The sequence below is a fragment of the Diplotaxodon limnothrissa genome, linkage group LG19, assembly GCF_057381915.1.
Source record: "Diplotaxodon limnothrissa isolate DT_005_m linkage group LG19, D_limnothrissa_male_GT1.1, whole genome shotgun sequence".
Taxonomy (NCBI): Eukaryota; Metazoa; Chordata; class Actinopteri; order Cichliformes; family Cichlidae; genus Diplotaxodon; species Diplotaxodon limnothrissa.
Genome location: NC_140614.1, coordinates 27,330,871 through 27,344,814, shown reverse-complemented (window position 1 = coordinate 27,344,814; position 13,944 = coordinate 27,330,871). Strand labels below are relative to the sequence as shown.

General features: G+C 40.3%; 2 protein-coding genes across 3 annotated transcripts in view; one reads left to right on the top strand and one right to left on the bottom strand.

Annotated features, from left to right (window-relative positions):
* On the top strand, positions 1-744 carry cldn23l (claudin 23-like). Its single transcript, XM_085343545.1, has one exon. The coding sequence runs from the start codon at positions 1-3 to the stop codon at positions 742-744; it is 744 nt and encodes a 247-aa protein (XP_085199671.1).
* A 3,091-nt stretch (positions 745-3,835) lies between these two features.
* cnksr1 (connector enhancer of kinase suppressor of Ras 1) overlaps positions 3,836-13,944 on the bottom strand; it is a 28,097-nt gene continuing 17,988 nt past the window's right edge. The window contains exons 10-21 of one of the 2 annotated variants that reach the window (XM_085342823.1): positions 12,362-12,462; positions 10,533-10,669; positions 10,173-10,297; positions 10,018-10,051; positions 8,846-9,021; positions 8,611-8,684; positions 8,385-8,456; positions 7,864-7,934; positions 7,469-7,539; positions 7,285-7,372; positions 6,869-7,053; positions 3,836-5,392 (exon numbers count right to left, since the gene is read on the bottom strand). In XM_085342823.1, the coding sequence (XP_085198949.1) occupies positions 4,952-5,392; positions 6,869-7,053; positions 7,285-7,372; positions 7,469-7,539; positions 7,864-7,934; positions 8,385-8,456; positions 8,611-8,684; positions 8,846-9,021; positions 10,018-10,051; positions 10,173-10,297; positions 10,533-10,669; positions 12,362-12,462 (1,575 nt within the window). In that variant the 3' untranslated portion in view covers positions 3,836-4,951. Of the gene's footprint in view, positions 5,393-6,868; positions 7,054-7,284; positions 7,373-7,468; positions 7,540-7,863; positions 7,935-8,384; positions 8,457-8,610; positions 8,685-8,845; positions 9,022-10,017; positions 10,052-10,172; positions 10,301-10,532; positions 10,670-12,361; positions 12,463-13,944 lie in introns of both variants that reach the window. The other variant, XM_085342824.1, reaches the window with a different exon arrangement.

Below are 13,944 nucleotides of genomic sequence, written 5' to 3'. Positions count from 1 at the left end.
ATGCACACTCCAGCCTCCATGGTGATGGGGATCGTTTTTGCCCCCTTGGGTTTGGTCCTAGTCTTCACTGCTGCCATCACCCCCCAGTGGAGAGAGGGACAGGCACATTTGGGAATGGCAGGACCGGGAAGTCTGCTCCGGTCAGGAACAAAAAGTCATGGGACCAGGTCCAGTTCAGTGGAGGCACTGATCTTGTTGCGCTCTGATGGACTATGGGAGAGCTGCCTGCAGGTGGAGCGCTCTGACTTGAGGCAGTGCTGGCCTGTGGCTGGTCCGTATCAGAGAGACCCCAGGGTTCGTCTGGCACAGGGTTTGGTGCTAACCTCATTGTTCCTGTGCGGCACTGGCATTGTCCTGGCTTGCATCGGGGTCCGGTGCTGGGCAGATCTCCCTCTAAGAGGTGTAGCAGCCTCAGGAGGACTTCTGGTGGTGACAGCAGGGCTGCTGAGCCTGACTGCGTTAGGGGTTTACACCCACAACCTTAAAAGACTCGGGGTGGATCCAAGTCAAAGGATTCATAACCCACGGTACCCACACCTCAACTTGCATCCAGCTGGCTCGCTTTACTTTGGGTGGCTGGGTTCGTGTCTACAGGTGTTGGGAGGCGCCGCTTTGCTTTTCAGTTTCAAACGACCACGATGCCCAACCTGCCCATCTAGGCATGAGCTGTCTGTGTCTCCCTGCCACTCATGTCCAGAAATGACCAACAAGCCTGACATGGATGTATATGAAGTTAGTTGTTAGAAGCTTGTCCAACATTTTAAACTTTAAGAAAGCGTGGACAGAAAAGAGAAAAAAAAATAGCATTAAGGGCACTTTCTAAACCCATTTTTATCTTTTCAGTGTGTAGCTTATGTAATGAAAAGTCATAAATTCATAAATGACTGTGGACTACCAGACATTGCTGCTTAGTAATGAACTGTCATGCAGGTTTAAACATAATGGATGTAGCTCTCCTTTAACACAGGAACAAACATGATCTGGGGGTGTAAATAAAAACAAATGGATGAATGTCACGTTAGAAAAAGATTCAACATCACGTTGCCTTTAAATGCAACATGTGGTGAAATACGATTGAAGTATTGCTTTGTGTTGCCTTTACGTTGTAGCCATGCATTTGTACTGTTAAGAAGAAAATTGTCTGAACAGAACTGTGAATCATAGATGATGCCAGCAGAAGCCTAAAAAAATAGCTTAAATTCTTAAGGTCATCACACTCGGTTTCATCTGTATTAAGCTGGTTGTTAACAGAAAAAAAAGCTTTACATTTATATGTGATATCCTGTTTTGTTGATGAATTTGCTGCTCTTGAGCACAGGAGGAGCTTTCACTGGGTAACATTATATTTCTGGAATAAGATGAGCACTATGAATATTAAAGAAGGCGTCACAGGAGGATATACAAAAGGGTATTTTCTATTCCTTGCAAATGACTGGTTTGTGTTGTCATTTTGTGCTCATATTTGTTGCACTAAATAAAAAACTATTTATCACAATCTGTTGCATTTATTTATTTATTACTTTTCAGATTAGGTAGGTTATGCTGCAATGAAGAAAAACGAAATCAGGAAATAGGAGCACATGCAATTCACTTATGAAGATAACTTTGGAAGCTAAATACATTTACATGTTTAATATGGAAATAAATTCACATTATTTGTCTTAAGACGAGGCCGAGAGCCAGAGTGATCATCTCACATGTTGTACGGCAGACAAGTTCACTGCATTTAAACCAAGCAACATTATGTGAATAGATGTTAGATGTGAATGTTGCCTGGAGCCACTTGGAGAGATCGCAATCCGATGTGAGAATAACCAATTCAATCGCTTCAGCTGGCAACAAACAACCTCAGGAGAGGAGAGAAATTCACATCATGGTTGAGAACGCAGGTATTTGAGACCTGCTCGCACAGAACAAGTAGCTCATAAATAAACATTTTATCTACTTAGTAGTAAACGTCAGTGGACGGCTTAAAAGAGGTCTCAGACACAGAGGAGGGTGTAATTCATGCACTGAAGACAGACACACACATTTAGAAACTAGAGATGGACCGATCCAATATTACGTATCGGTATCGGTCCGATACTGACCTAAATTACTGGATCGGATATCGGAGAAAAATAAAAAATGTAATCCGATCCATTAAATATCAGGAAAGCACCTCACAAAACTTGCAACACGCCGTAACTCACCTCAGAACGTTAGCACGTCGGAGCAGTAGGCATCACGTGATAGAGCGGCTGCGGGACCTGTAGGTGGTCTGGATAGCATTTGGAGCTTCGCTAGCAACCCGGCATTTCATCTCCGACAAAGTTATCCCCGAGAGAAGTAAAGCAAGTGTGTAAGTCCATCTCTGAATGTTTGTAAAGCATTCCTGCGTTAAGCTTAACAAGCGATATATGGAGCGACTGCCTCTTCTTGCTGCTACTTCAATCGTGAAACTGCTTAACGATCAGCTGATCGGCTTTTCTGTCGCGAGTCCATGTCTCTAGTTTGCTTTTGGCCCACTTTGCACCAGAAAGAGGAAACCAGCGGCTGAACAACAGCAGCACGTTTAAGCTTGATCAGCTGTTGTTAGAATGTATTTAATATTACTTTCTACTCGTAGCTGACGGCTGGTAACTGTGCAGGGGCGGATCTAGCAAAGTTTAGCCAGGGGGGCCGATAGGGCATTAACAGGGAAAAGGGGGCACAAAGACATACTTTTCTTTCTTATTCTCATTTAAAATGTCGAGCTTTTAATAAATAATTATCTGACACCCAAAGTTTTAATTTGATGTAAAAGGAATAGAAGTCAATTACTGTATATAGTGACTATTAAGTCTAATATATTGTTGCAGGAATTGCTGTCTTGTGTGTGACTGGGTGCAGTAAGGAGTGTATGTAATGTGTGTGTGAGCATGCGCGTGAAGGAAACGCTGGGAGCGAAAGAGGAAAAAGAGAGTGAGAGAGTGTGTCATGGGTAGAGGGCGACCGGGAGCAGCGTTCTAACGGGCTACAGGCTATGCAGTGTGTTTCCAAAGTGTGCAGTACTATTATTAAAGCCTCATCTCTTCAGTACTCTCCGGTGCCTCGGCTGATTTCTGTCTGCCTCACTACTCCACAAAAGTGAAGGGAGTTAACCCCGAAGGAGGACAAACTTCGGCCCTGGAGGAAGCATCTCCCCTCGTGTCTCCCGACCACGGTCAGGGGACTGACGGCGAGGAATGGTTAACAATATATACCCTAGTAAGCTATAGTACTTTTTCCTTTGGGAAGGTACCATCTGTGCAGTCTGCAATTTTGTTGAAGAAAGATGTTGAATCTATTTAATATTTCTTGAAAAATAATTGATTTCTGTGCATTTTTTTTTCACACTGCATCAAATTAAGGTTGATTACGTCGATTAAGCATCATGAGGTGGAGCGTGAGGGGTGGTTCCCTATTTTTTATTTATTTATTTTTGTTGTTGCTGGGAGTTGGAACCCTATTAGTTAGGTTGCTTAATATTTATGCTAAGTACTCTTTAAAATACCAGAATAGGGAGGATGGTGTAGGTTTAAGTTTATTAGATTGATCAGTATTGCTGAACTATGAAATTTTTTTTTTGCATACAGGTATAACAGAATAGCTTTAGTGTAGTTGTTGTTTTAAACTTGAGTATGAACTTGCAGACTTGCAAAATGCAGCAAGATATTTTAAAAAACACTTTTGTTGATTAAAAAAACACTATCGGATTCATATCGGTATCGGCAGATATCCAAATTTATGATATCAGTATCGGTATCGGACATAAAAAAGTGGTATCGTGCCATCTCTATTAGAAACACAGACACACTACTTTACCAAGTCTGGGCAGTTATCTCCCACTCAGTTGCGGGAAATCACAAAACATCATAACACTCTTCAGTGATCGTTACACTCTCTTTTTTTTAATTGAGCAAGTGAAGGTTACAGTATAAAGCAGCAGGGTCGCATGGGATGTCTTAGTATTCAGGAAGACATCATCTGTCTTAGTGCATTTACAGCAGATCCAGGCAAAAGGTAATCGAGAAACTCGGCTGTCACGCAGCTGTTCTTTATTCTCCTAGGATCCAGGACCCGGTGTCCAAATTTTGGGTTGTCTAGACCACAATACTAAATTTTGCTCTACAAGGGCTGGATATCCACTTACGAGGACATTATACTGCCACTGTTCTACTGAAATTGAAAACGAGTGACCTCATAGGTGCATATCAGGCCCTTGAAGAGCAAAATCAGATAAAAAGATATTTCTTTGTTTTTACATTCAACAGGTCTCAATCAGCCCAAATAGCAAAGAGAAATTAAAAATGCATGCCATGAAAGAGTTCAGGTCTTAGGAGGTTTAAGTTCATTAAATATATAATTTTTGGTGAAAGGTTCTCATTAAGGTCATGAAGGGAGTTTGAAAAGGACTTACCCAGACGAGCAATAGCAGTGTTTCTGGAGTAAAAGTTGTGTACAAAATTATTCACATGGACCTTTATTAAGGTAATGTCAATAAACAAATACATAGAGTATTTATAGTAAAACTGTACATACATATCACATTGCAAAAGGTACAACTTATATCACAAGTTCCAAGCAAAGTCATACTTGATGGTATTTTTAACCACAGAAGAAGAAGAATTATAATTTTAAAATTATATAAATATATACCAAACTGAGACTGTGACACTTGGTAATTTCATGTTCTCTTTGCTGTTGTAAACTTGTCATTTATCGAAATTTGTTTCCTAAACAAAAAGACAAACAAGTATGCATTGATGTATTTCACTGACATGTTTGATTTAAAAATGTTTGATTTTGTGGCCATTTTTAATACAACTTTTAACTGCTCCCAATGAAAAAAACCGTCTGCGCTGTCTCATATTGTTGCATGAAGAAAAGCTTTCATTTGTCTAACATTATTAACTGTTATTAAACAGAGCAACTTTGAACTGGTGTGGCTTTAAATGAAGAAGTAGCTCTCTGAAGTGTCTCCACTTTGTGCCATTTCACTCAGCTGTTTGTTTATTGAATCCTGGAGCGAGCCGAGAGAGAGTTCTAATACTGGGCTGCTGTCTGTGCTCAGAGACGCTTGTGACATCTCCAGAAGAACGTCAGATGGCTCTGCATCGACTAACTGCTCCCCATCGCTAAGGCTTAGTCTATATGCGCCTTCTGCCTCTGCGGCGGCTGTTTCCTTGGCAACAGTTTCTAGGGCAACCTCCTCAGTGGGCGTGTCCTGCTCAGGTGCATGGTCCCCTGCTTTGGAGGCCTTGAGCGAGACCAGTTTCTCGATTTCCTTGAACAGCTCCTCGTTGTTCTCCTTCCACTGACGGTACTTTGAAGGTGTCAGATCGGAGTCGCCCAGGATCTTGTTGATCTGCTGCAACTCCGCTTCTTTGGCCTGTGGAGAAAAAGCATTTCCAGTCAGCGACCATGCAGATGAATTTTAATATCACCCTCTGACCATTTGAACACAAAAACCTTTCTGAGCAAGACAGTTTCTTGATATAGTTTCATTCATGCCTCATTTCATAAAACTTGCACAAACACTTTACTTAACTGAGGAGTCTCTGTATGCGCATATATGCAATGTTCTTTTCCTATATTTAGATTTCTGCAGTGAATATTTGCATAGCCAACGCATAAGTGGCCAACACTGCTATGTCTCAGTTACCTTGTGGTTATGTGGACAGTTTTACATGAAGTGCCAGCCACAATAGAAATAAATAGAATGATGGGACTTTTTTCCCCTCCTGGGTTCCCACTCTTTAATTTAAAAACTGAAACAACAGCAGGAGATGAACATGAGATGTGTAGTTACATTTCCAGGAAAGTGCACATCAGGGTATGGCGTAGGGTTTCAGAGAGGTTTGCAGTTACAATCTACCTACGGCACAGACTTACTAGAAGTATAAATCACCTGTGATACTGAGCAAGAACAGTATTGAATTTGAAGGTGTTTGGATGAGACTTTCTCATTTCACAATATGTGAGGCGTTTAAGGAATATCTGTCATATATACACCATCCATCACCGCCGAGTGAATTTCAAGCTGTGGGAAACAATGCGTTGCAGTTTTAAATAGGAGTGGTTTTACCCATGTCTTCCATGTTCCCTACGGCCAAAGCGAGTTACTAATAAAAGCTGAGTTTTTAATTTTGTTATATAGCTCCTGCCAGAGCAACTTTCGATAATTAAGATGCTTGGTTAATTCACCAGCTGAGCCATTTGTCATGCACTCAGTGATAAATGTACCTGCTACTGTCACGGCTGCAGCAGCAGTCGTGTGGTGTTTTTTTAGAAAGGACCCAAAATGTGGGCACTGGCTGTGATGCGAAGGAGCTTTATTTTGGAAGGTGAAAACAACAAAAGCGAGAACAGAACTAAAGATAAACCTAAACTGGGAAAACTAGAAACAAACAAAACCCGAAACCATAACTCACGGAATGACACGCAGGGAAAAACACCGAGATTCCCCAAATAACACAGACAGAGCGACAATGAACACGGGTGAAACCACACTATATAAACACACAAGGGGAGGACACAGCTGAACCTAGACATGAGAGACACAGACCTTCAAAGTAAAACAGGAAATTTACAAACTGTTTTACAAACACAAACTCAGGAACACGAACAGAGCACTAGGGGAGGACATGGATAGATATAACAAAACACTAAACACAAGAACCAAAACTCTAAGCATTAACAAAGACACATCAAGAAATCAAAGATCAATAATACAAAACAGAAAACACTGGGTCACTGACCCAGGACCATCGCAGCTTTGTGTATCAGTTGCTGGAGTTAATGCTGAATCGCATGGGTTTCCATGCAGACACAAGGAAAGGTAAGACTGGATAAGACCTTTCCTCACCTTTAGAGTGCTTTGCAGAGCTCGGAGCGTGAGTGCCTTTTCATTGATGATGGGATTTTTGTTGCGCCGAATGAATGACTTCCTGAAGTGGTCGTGCGTGAACGGCTGCTCGTGGCCGATCAGAGAAACTCCCCCTTCCTTTAGATTGTTTAGCATCATGCCCATCTCATCTACTTGACCAGGTTCTAACAGAAGGGAGGAAACACACAGGAAAAAAACACAGTCACACAGTTGTTGTGAACCATCTATCCAAAACAGGATTAAAGGTAAGTAAACAACACAATTAATCTTATTTACTCTCTCAGAGAATATTAAAACTTAATGAGTCTTAAAATATTAACACTCATTACGCTGTGATTAAAGACATTTTTTATTACTGAGAGAACAAGAGAGAGGCAGTGTGACATAACAAATACCTGTTCCTTTGCTGCCCTCTGTTGTAGGTCTAGGTAATGGCGCCCTGTTCTTACCCTTGGGGAGAGGTAGGGTGCTGGACTGTACCTTCTGAGAAAGATAATCAAGACAAACATGAAATGAATGTAATCTGGATGTGTATGTGCATGCTTTAATGATTATTTGTGCAATATATAACTCTCTTACCGAGCTAACCTTGTTTTTCCTGCGGGTTGAAGGAGATGATTCGCTCTCTGATTCAGTTTCACTGTAACACTCTGTTTATAAATGAACACAGCTGTCAATGTAATGCCATTACCTAAAATGTGAAGCATCAGGACTGCCATTTGTAAATGGGCAAAGCTACAGTAATTAACAATAATGCTCTGTGTTACTAGATAATTATGAGACTACAATTTGCTCTTATTTTTTATGGTGAAAATATCATTATATCTACCATTTATTTGCTCAAGCAGGACACATCACGATGCATTATTGCTAATGCCGTAGGAAATATATGGGAAAACATGAATTGTATTGTGCACATACAATTAAGTGATTTAGAGTAAAAATTTAAAAGCATAAGAGAAATGTTTCCACACCTTCCTCATTATCTGGGCCTTTGTTGAACTTCTTGTGCTTCTGTATGGCTGTAATCAGACAGTTGATCCATCTGATGAAAAAAAAGGGGATAAGCTATGTCACCAATATTCATACACATTTACCTAAACACTTTATTATTAAGTACTGTACTGGTCTGTGTCCAGGTTCACAGCACTCACAACTGGCCTCCAACAGTCACCTGATCTCAATTCAATAAAGCACCTTTGGGATGTAAAAGGTAAAAGGGAGTCCAGCTTGATACTTGCAGCATCTATCTAATAAAGTGTCTAGTGAGAGTATGTTGAGGATAACATCTTTAAACAATGCATAACAGTCTCACTAGAGAAGCCTGAAAAAAGCAACCAGCAGGGGGCAGTGAACACCACCACCTGTTACAACTTTACCACCTCTAACATAGACTGTTAGCAAAAGGAATGAATAACTGCATTGTGTTCGAGCTAGTGCCCGACACAACCAGCCGATTGTGACATTGTTATATCATTATACAGTATGAACTTACTTGCTCATGTCATTGACATTGTCCGCAGCGAAAATAAAGTTCTGAAATTTCGGGTGGCACATTTGGAATACGCTGGTAGGGAGAAAACAGAAAGAAGGAGCGGGGGTGTCACAAAAATGAAGACCTAAATATGCAGAACATGTGCATACATAATATAATTGCTGTTTTAAACCATGGCTTTCCATTATGGCAACATTATGTGACTCATCACTGGGTTCACTCTTACTATTTTCTCTTGTGCTCTCCGGCGCTTTCTATGCCATAGCTGGATATATTGAGAAACCCCTCTGCCTTCTCCTCCTGAAATACAATTGAAGAAAATTAGACATACTGACAATTAGATGAATGCAAAATATTTTGATAGTTAATAATGCATGTGGCACTAACTCAGATAGATCATGTGCTTTAGGTATTATATGAACTAACAGCGATGATGACCTTTTTCTTGATTTTTTGCTCACCTGTTGACTCTTGTACCAGTAAATGTGAGGCCCATTGAGCACGAACCAGAACCGTTGCCACTTCTGTGCAATGAAGACACTGCTCTCCTTTCTTTTCTTCCAGAGCCAACCATCGCAGTCGGGGTGACTCAAGTCACGGCAGGACACACGACGCCGGCTCATAGCCGTCGTCTTTCCTGAAAGACAAATAAGGAAGAGAAGGGAGATAATGATCATGATAAGTGAACTAAATTTTTGGGTATTTCTTGGGGTTTTTTGGACTTTTGCGATGTCTCCAGTATTAGATCCTTTTAAAACCATTCCAGGAAATATAAAAGCACAGAAAATTTACGATTTAATATTTAAGTCGAAGCAGTTTTTATTTGGGGGGAATTCGACTTGATCTTTCTTTGCAATTCCAAGCACTCAATTCATGTTATTCTTTACTGCTACATTATTGCCACAGCAACTGAACCCTCCTAATCTCTGTATCACACAGCTGAGTTGTCTTAGTATCATCCATAAAGCTTCCAACAAACTCACATCGCTTCTCACATTTGACACTGTGTTACACTGTGTTACACAGTTCACTAACTGCTTAACCCGTACATACTGTTCCCATCGGGTTTTCCAGTAACCTTTGCAGGACAAGTTTCAGGCACTCTACAGGTTTTCAGTGGAATAAAACATCCTCAGTCAGGATTTTTTTGTTAAAGAATCATTATATTTTACCTCTTGTTTCTGTTTAGGCATGTATTTCTTGGCTATTTATCTCTTCTTTCCTTTGCAATGCTTTATTTTCATTGTTTTTCTTTAGTCTTAGTTGTGTTTTGGACATGCTTATCATTCTGTGACCATTTCATGTGGCACAAAATGGCAACAACAGTTGCCTCGAGCCACTTTATATTGTGAGCTTAAGAAACTATAATAATAATAGAGAGAAAAACACAGTAATTAGATGGCCCTTTGTTAGCAGTGGAAAGGAAAAACTCCTTTTTAACAGGCAGAAACCTGGCACAACCAGTCCATCTGCCACGCCTGGTGAGGGAGATTTGCTGTGCTCCTGGTCTTACAGACACTCTTCTATAAGCCACAGCTTACAGAGGAGTTATCAGTTCGGGGCTGATTTTGTCATTACAAAAACACTTCAGTGTTTTGTTTATTTTATTGTCCTGTGATAAAGAAAATCGTACCTTTAGTGGAGGTCTTCTTACCATCCTTGTTCCCCTGAAAAGATAATCAGACAGCGATCACTCAGTGTTTAAAAGCTTACTTTAATTAAATCACCATTAATTGCCTGGATTGTAACAAAAACAATTGTTAGTGAATGTTCTCAATTTCCCCTCACCGTGTGTCCCACCATATCAGGGAAGGAACTGATGCTAGCTCTGTCCTGTTTGGTTCTTACAGGCGAGGGCGAGCGGTCTCTCAGGCGATTTAGTGAAAGCCTTGAACCTGTCAAGCTCTCTGACCCTGCTGGGAAACAGAATGAAGTTTCTAAATAAACCCACATCTTTGCACCTCAGTTACATTGTGGTTTCTGTGCAGAAGGTCAAATGATAGTGAAACTATTACAGTGTGGCATGCCGCGATAATACACTTTGTGTGTTGTAATCAACAGTTTAAAATCCTTCTGAAAAGAAAAACACAAAGTAACTAAAATATAATCAGTTATAAGAAAAGATAAAATCTTGCAAATTTGTCTTACCTGGTGCCAAAAGCGCCCCCTGTCGGCTTTGATATGAAGTGAGGCTCAGATTTTCCTCAAGCTCCTTGACTGAGGATATTTCAGATTCTTCCTGTCCCATGGGCTGCTGTTGCACCTCTGGCCCCTGAACAGCTCGTCTGTAACAAAATATATAGAAATATCAGTCAAAACACTTGGGTTCCACTGATGCAGCATCTGGTATTATAAAATTAAAAGTCCAAATGAAAAGAAACATTGAGCAAAGAATGAGCAGCGAGGAAATTACATAAACATGTTGCAAAAATACAGATTTTTATCTTACTTTATATTCACAGTTGCCACATGTGGCTGATATAAAGTGAAACCTCTAGCTGGAAAACACTAACAGCACATTACAAAACTACAAGTCCTTAAAAAGAGTAATTTAAAGTGATAAAATATGACTTTACTTGCCAGTTTCTCCCTTTTTTCTTAAAATGTAGCTGTTGTATATTAGAATGTGTCAGAATTATTTACAACCACAAGGCACCATCACCGCCCACTCCATCCATTTGCTAGAGTCCGCCTGCTCTTCATCAGCTCTCGCTGTCCCTGTTTGCCTCTTCATCACTCTTTTCCTCCCGTCTACTAATTTTTCCCTGCATTTTTTAAATCTTTCTCCTCATCTCTTCCTTTTAACTCATTTCCAGTCAGTCGTGTGTTGCGAGTGCGCAGTGGAATTTGTGGCATTTGCAGTGTGACCTCATGGGAAACCTGCCAGGTGCTGGCAGATAAACAAGGTCAAAAGGGTTTCAGGGATGTTCAGCTCTACTGAGTAAATGCTGTGTAACCAGATCAGTATTCAACTTCTCATGCATGTATGCAAACAAAGTGATTGACAATTTTTTTTAAAAAGCAAAAAAGAATATTTAAATTCAGAAAATATTAGACAATTGGCAAAAAAAAATTTTTTTTTAAAATCAGTTTTAGACGTCTGTCTACAATTTTGCATATTTTATTCAATTTTGCATTGTTTGCATTCTTGTTTATGTATTTTTTTAATCTTTCATTCTTATTCTCAGGCATTTAGGCGATGTAATGATACCTTTCTTAAAGCATTCTCACTTTTTGGATTGCTAAATATGGCCAAACTATTTGTGGATTGTGCCTCGGGTGTATGCACAAAACCTTTTCTTTCCATAGACAAAAATCGAGATGTTAATGTTTAAACCATGTTTTCATGTACATCACGTCTGAAAACAAAAGTTTGGATTCTTTATCCTTTTGGGGCCCAGTTGCGGGACATTACATTTGACTTACTACTCCTTAATAAAGTATTTTAAACTTTGTTGAGCAGTGGTGACTTTATTGTGTTATTGGGTTAAGGTTTTACAATGTGGTGACCCAGAAAGATCAAACGTTGTTAAGCTGAATAAAACACAATGAAAGCAGGAAAAAACAAAATCGCAATGTTTTTGGTGAGAAAATAATGCGACTAAAAAACAAAACGCAACAAAAACAATGCTGAAGGAAAAAGAGCCACCCGTCTGGGAGCCATTGTTATGCTGCTGACTAATGTTACAGCAATTCTTCTAAGCGATTCCTTTTTAATGTTTACTGAGGGGGCAAATGCACGTGTTCTAAATTGGGGGGTAGAAAGGTTTATATTTCAGATGGGATTCCATGCATCCCCTCGGAAATCTACATCTATTATTCTAACTTTAAATGGAGCTTGGATTTCTTCTTGATGTTTATTTTAGAGACAAACCCAGGTGCTGCTGTATGGTTTAGAATATTAAACACAAGTAGCAGTTAAGTTCTATCTTATTAAAGGACAAGCAAATGAATGCCCTCAACTGAAAGACAAGGACCTGACAGATGCTGCCACTCTCTTGAGTAATGAATGCCGTGGACCCTCTTGATCGTCCTTTTCTTCTTCCTCCTCTGACTTCTCCTCCTTGTCCTCTTCTTTCTGAAAACACAACAGCGTGTGAGTGTGCAGGTTGAACTGTCTGCATTTAGGGGTCGGTGGAGGGTTAAGAAGCTGGATGTCACGGTAGACTCTAATTGCAACCTTCTCCTAGGCTCTGCCATCTGTGTGCTCTGTGGCTTAGCAGACAAGACGGCAACGCAAACAAACACACACACACACACACAGACACCGCGTGCACACAACTCTACACACACAGCCGGCGAAGTTCTTGGAAAAAAAGCAGGGCATCTTCTGAGGACAATATGGAGTTTATACACTCAGCTGATTCACATCTTTTAAATGTTTTTCTCACCCTATGCCGCCAGCTAGATCTGAGATTAGCACGGTGATGGTCACGAGGGGGGTGTGAAATGCTCACAGTGCGTGCGTGCGTGCGTGCGCGTTTGTATCAGATGCAGTGTGTAATTCAGGGTGTTGTTCAAAGACAAACAACAGTTGGCATGGTGACTACTGAGAGTGCGCAAGTGTTTATGGAAATAGATCCCAAATGAGGTTAAACGGAAATCAAAGAGGGGATTCTCATAAAAGAATCCCCCTGATATAAAACAATCAGGTTTCTAAGAGAGGATTTGATGCTCAACTCTCACCCCTGGATGTAATTATCCTAAAATGAACACAGACAGCAGACGCTTGAAAGCAGAATATTGCTGCCTTTGAGGTTTCTTCTGTTTAGCTTCACAAATGATTAAAAGTATGAGCATGACAGAGAGGAGAAAAATGTAATTCATTAAAAATGTTCTAGTCACCGTGAGGGCGTAAAATGTGTCGTATTAAATGCTGGCATCCAGTCATTATAGATAACCTTTTCTAAGCTTCTGAGAAGATTTGCTACAAAAATGGAGATTTCCCCCATGATATATCTATAGTGTATCTGCCATCAATTTCACAGCTTTAATTTTGAGACTACGTGAGGAGAATTAAATCATGACATTTTGTGGGGTTGAGCAAACAAATGGCAGGGTCAGACACATTCTCCCTGCTGGAAATACTCTTGTGTCATTTAGGTGAAGTTAGAGCCTGGGTAGAGCGTACAGCTGGCAGGACACGGTGACACTCACTGGCTGTGCATTCACAGGACAATTACCTTCTCTTTTCTCGCAGAGGCTCAATCAGACCTCACACAGACTTTGTACCAGAGAGCTTGCAGGGTAAAGACCATTAAAAATATTAGATCCAACTGAGCTGGACATTTGTGTTCTCACATACAGCTCCCGCAGATGTCTAGAGACGTTCAGGGCCACTGTGTGAGTGTGAAAGTAGCTTGAGACGACATTGTTATAGATTCTGAAGTGTTATTCACAGGCCTTAGCATAATTTTCCTGTGAAGTCTGTTTTCCAAATTATGTGGAAAGTACAAGTATTGTATAATATATAAAAAGGTAAATACATTGGGGCTTTTTTTTTAATTCACTGACTATTTTGAAGAAAGTTTGTACAGTTTGTGGAGTGAAGAAGTGAGTG

What these genes read in the sequence shown, in the direction of transcription:
- cldn23l (XM_085343545.1), top strand. Translation starts at nt 1, where the DNA reads ATGCACACTCCAGCCTCCATGGTGATGGGGATCGTTTTTGCCCCCTTG.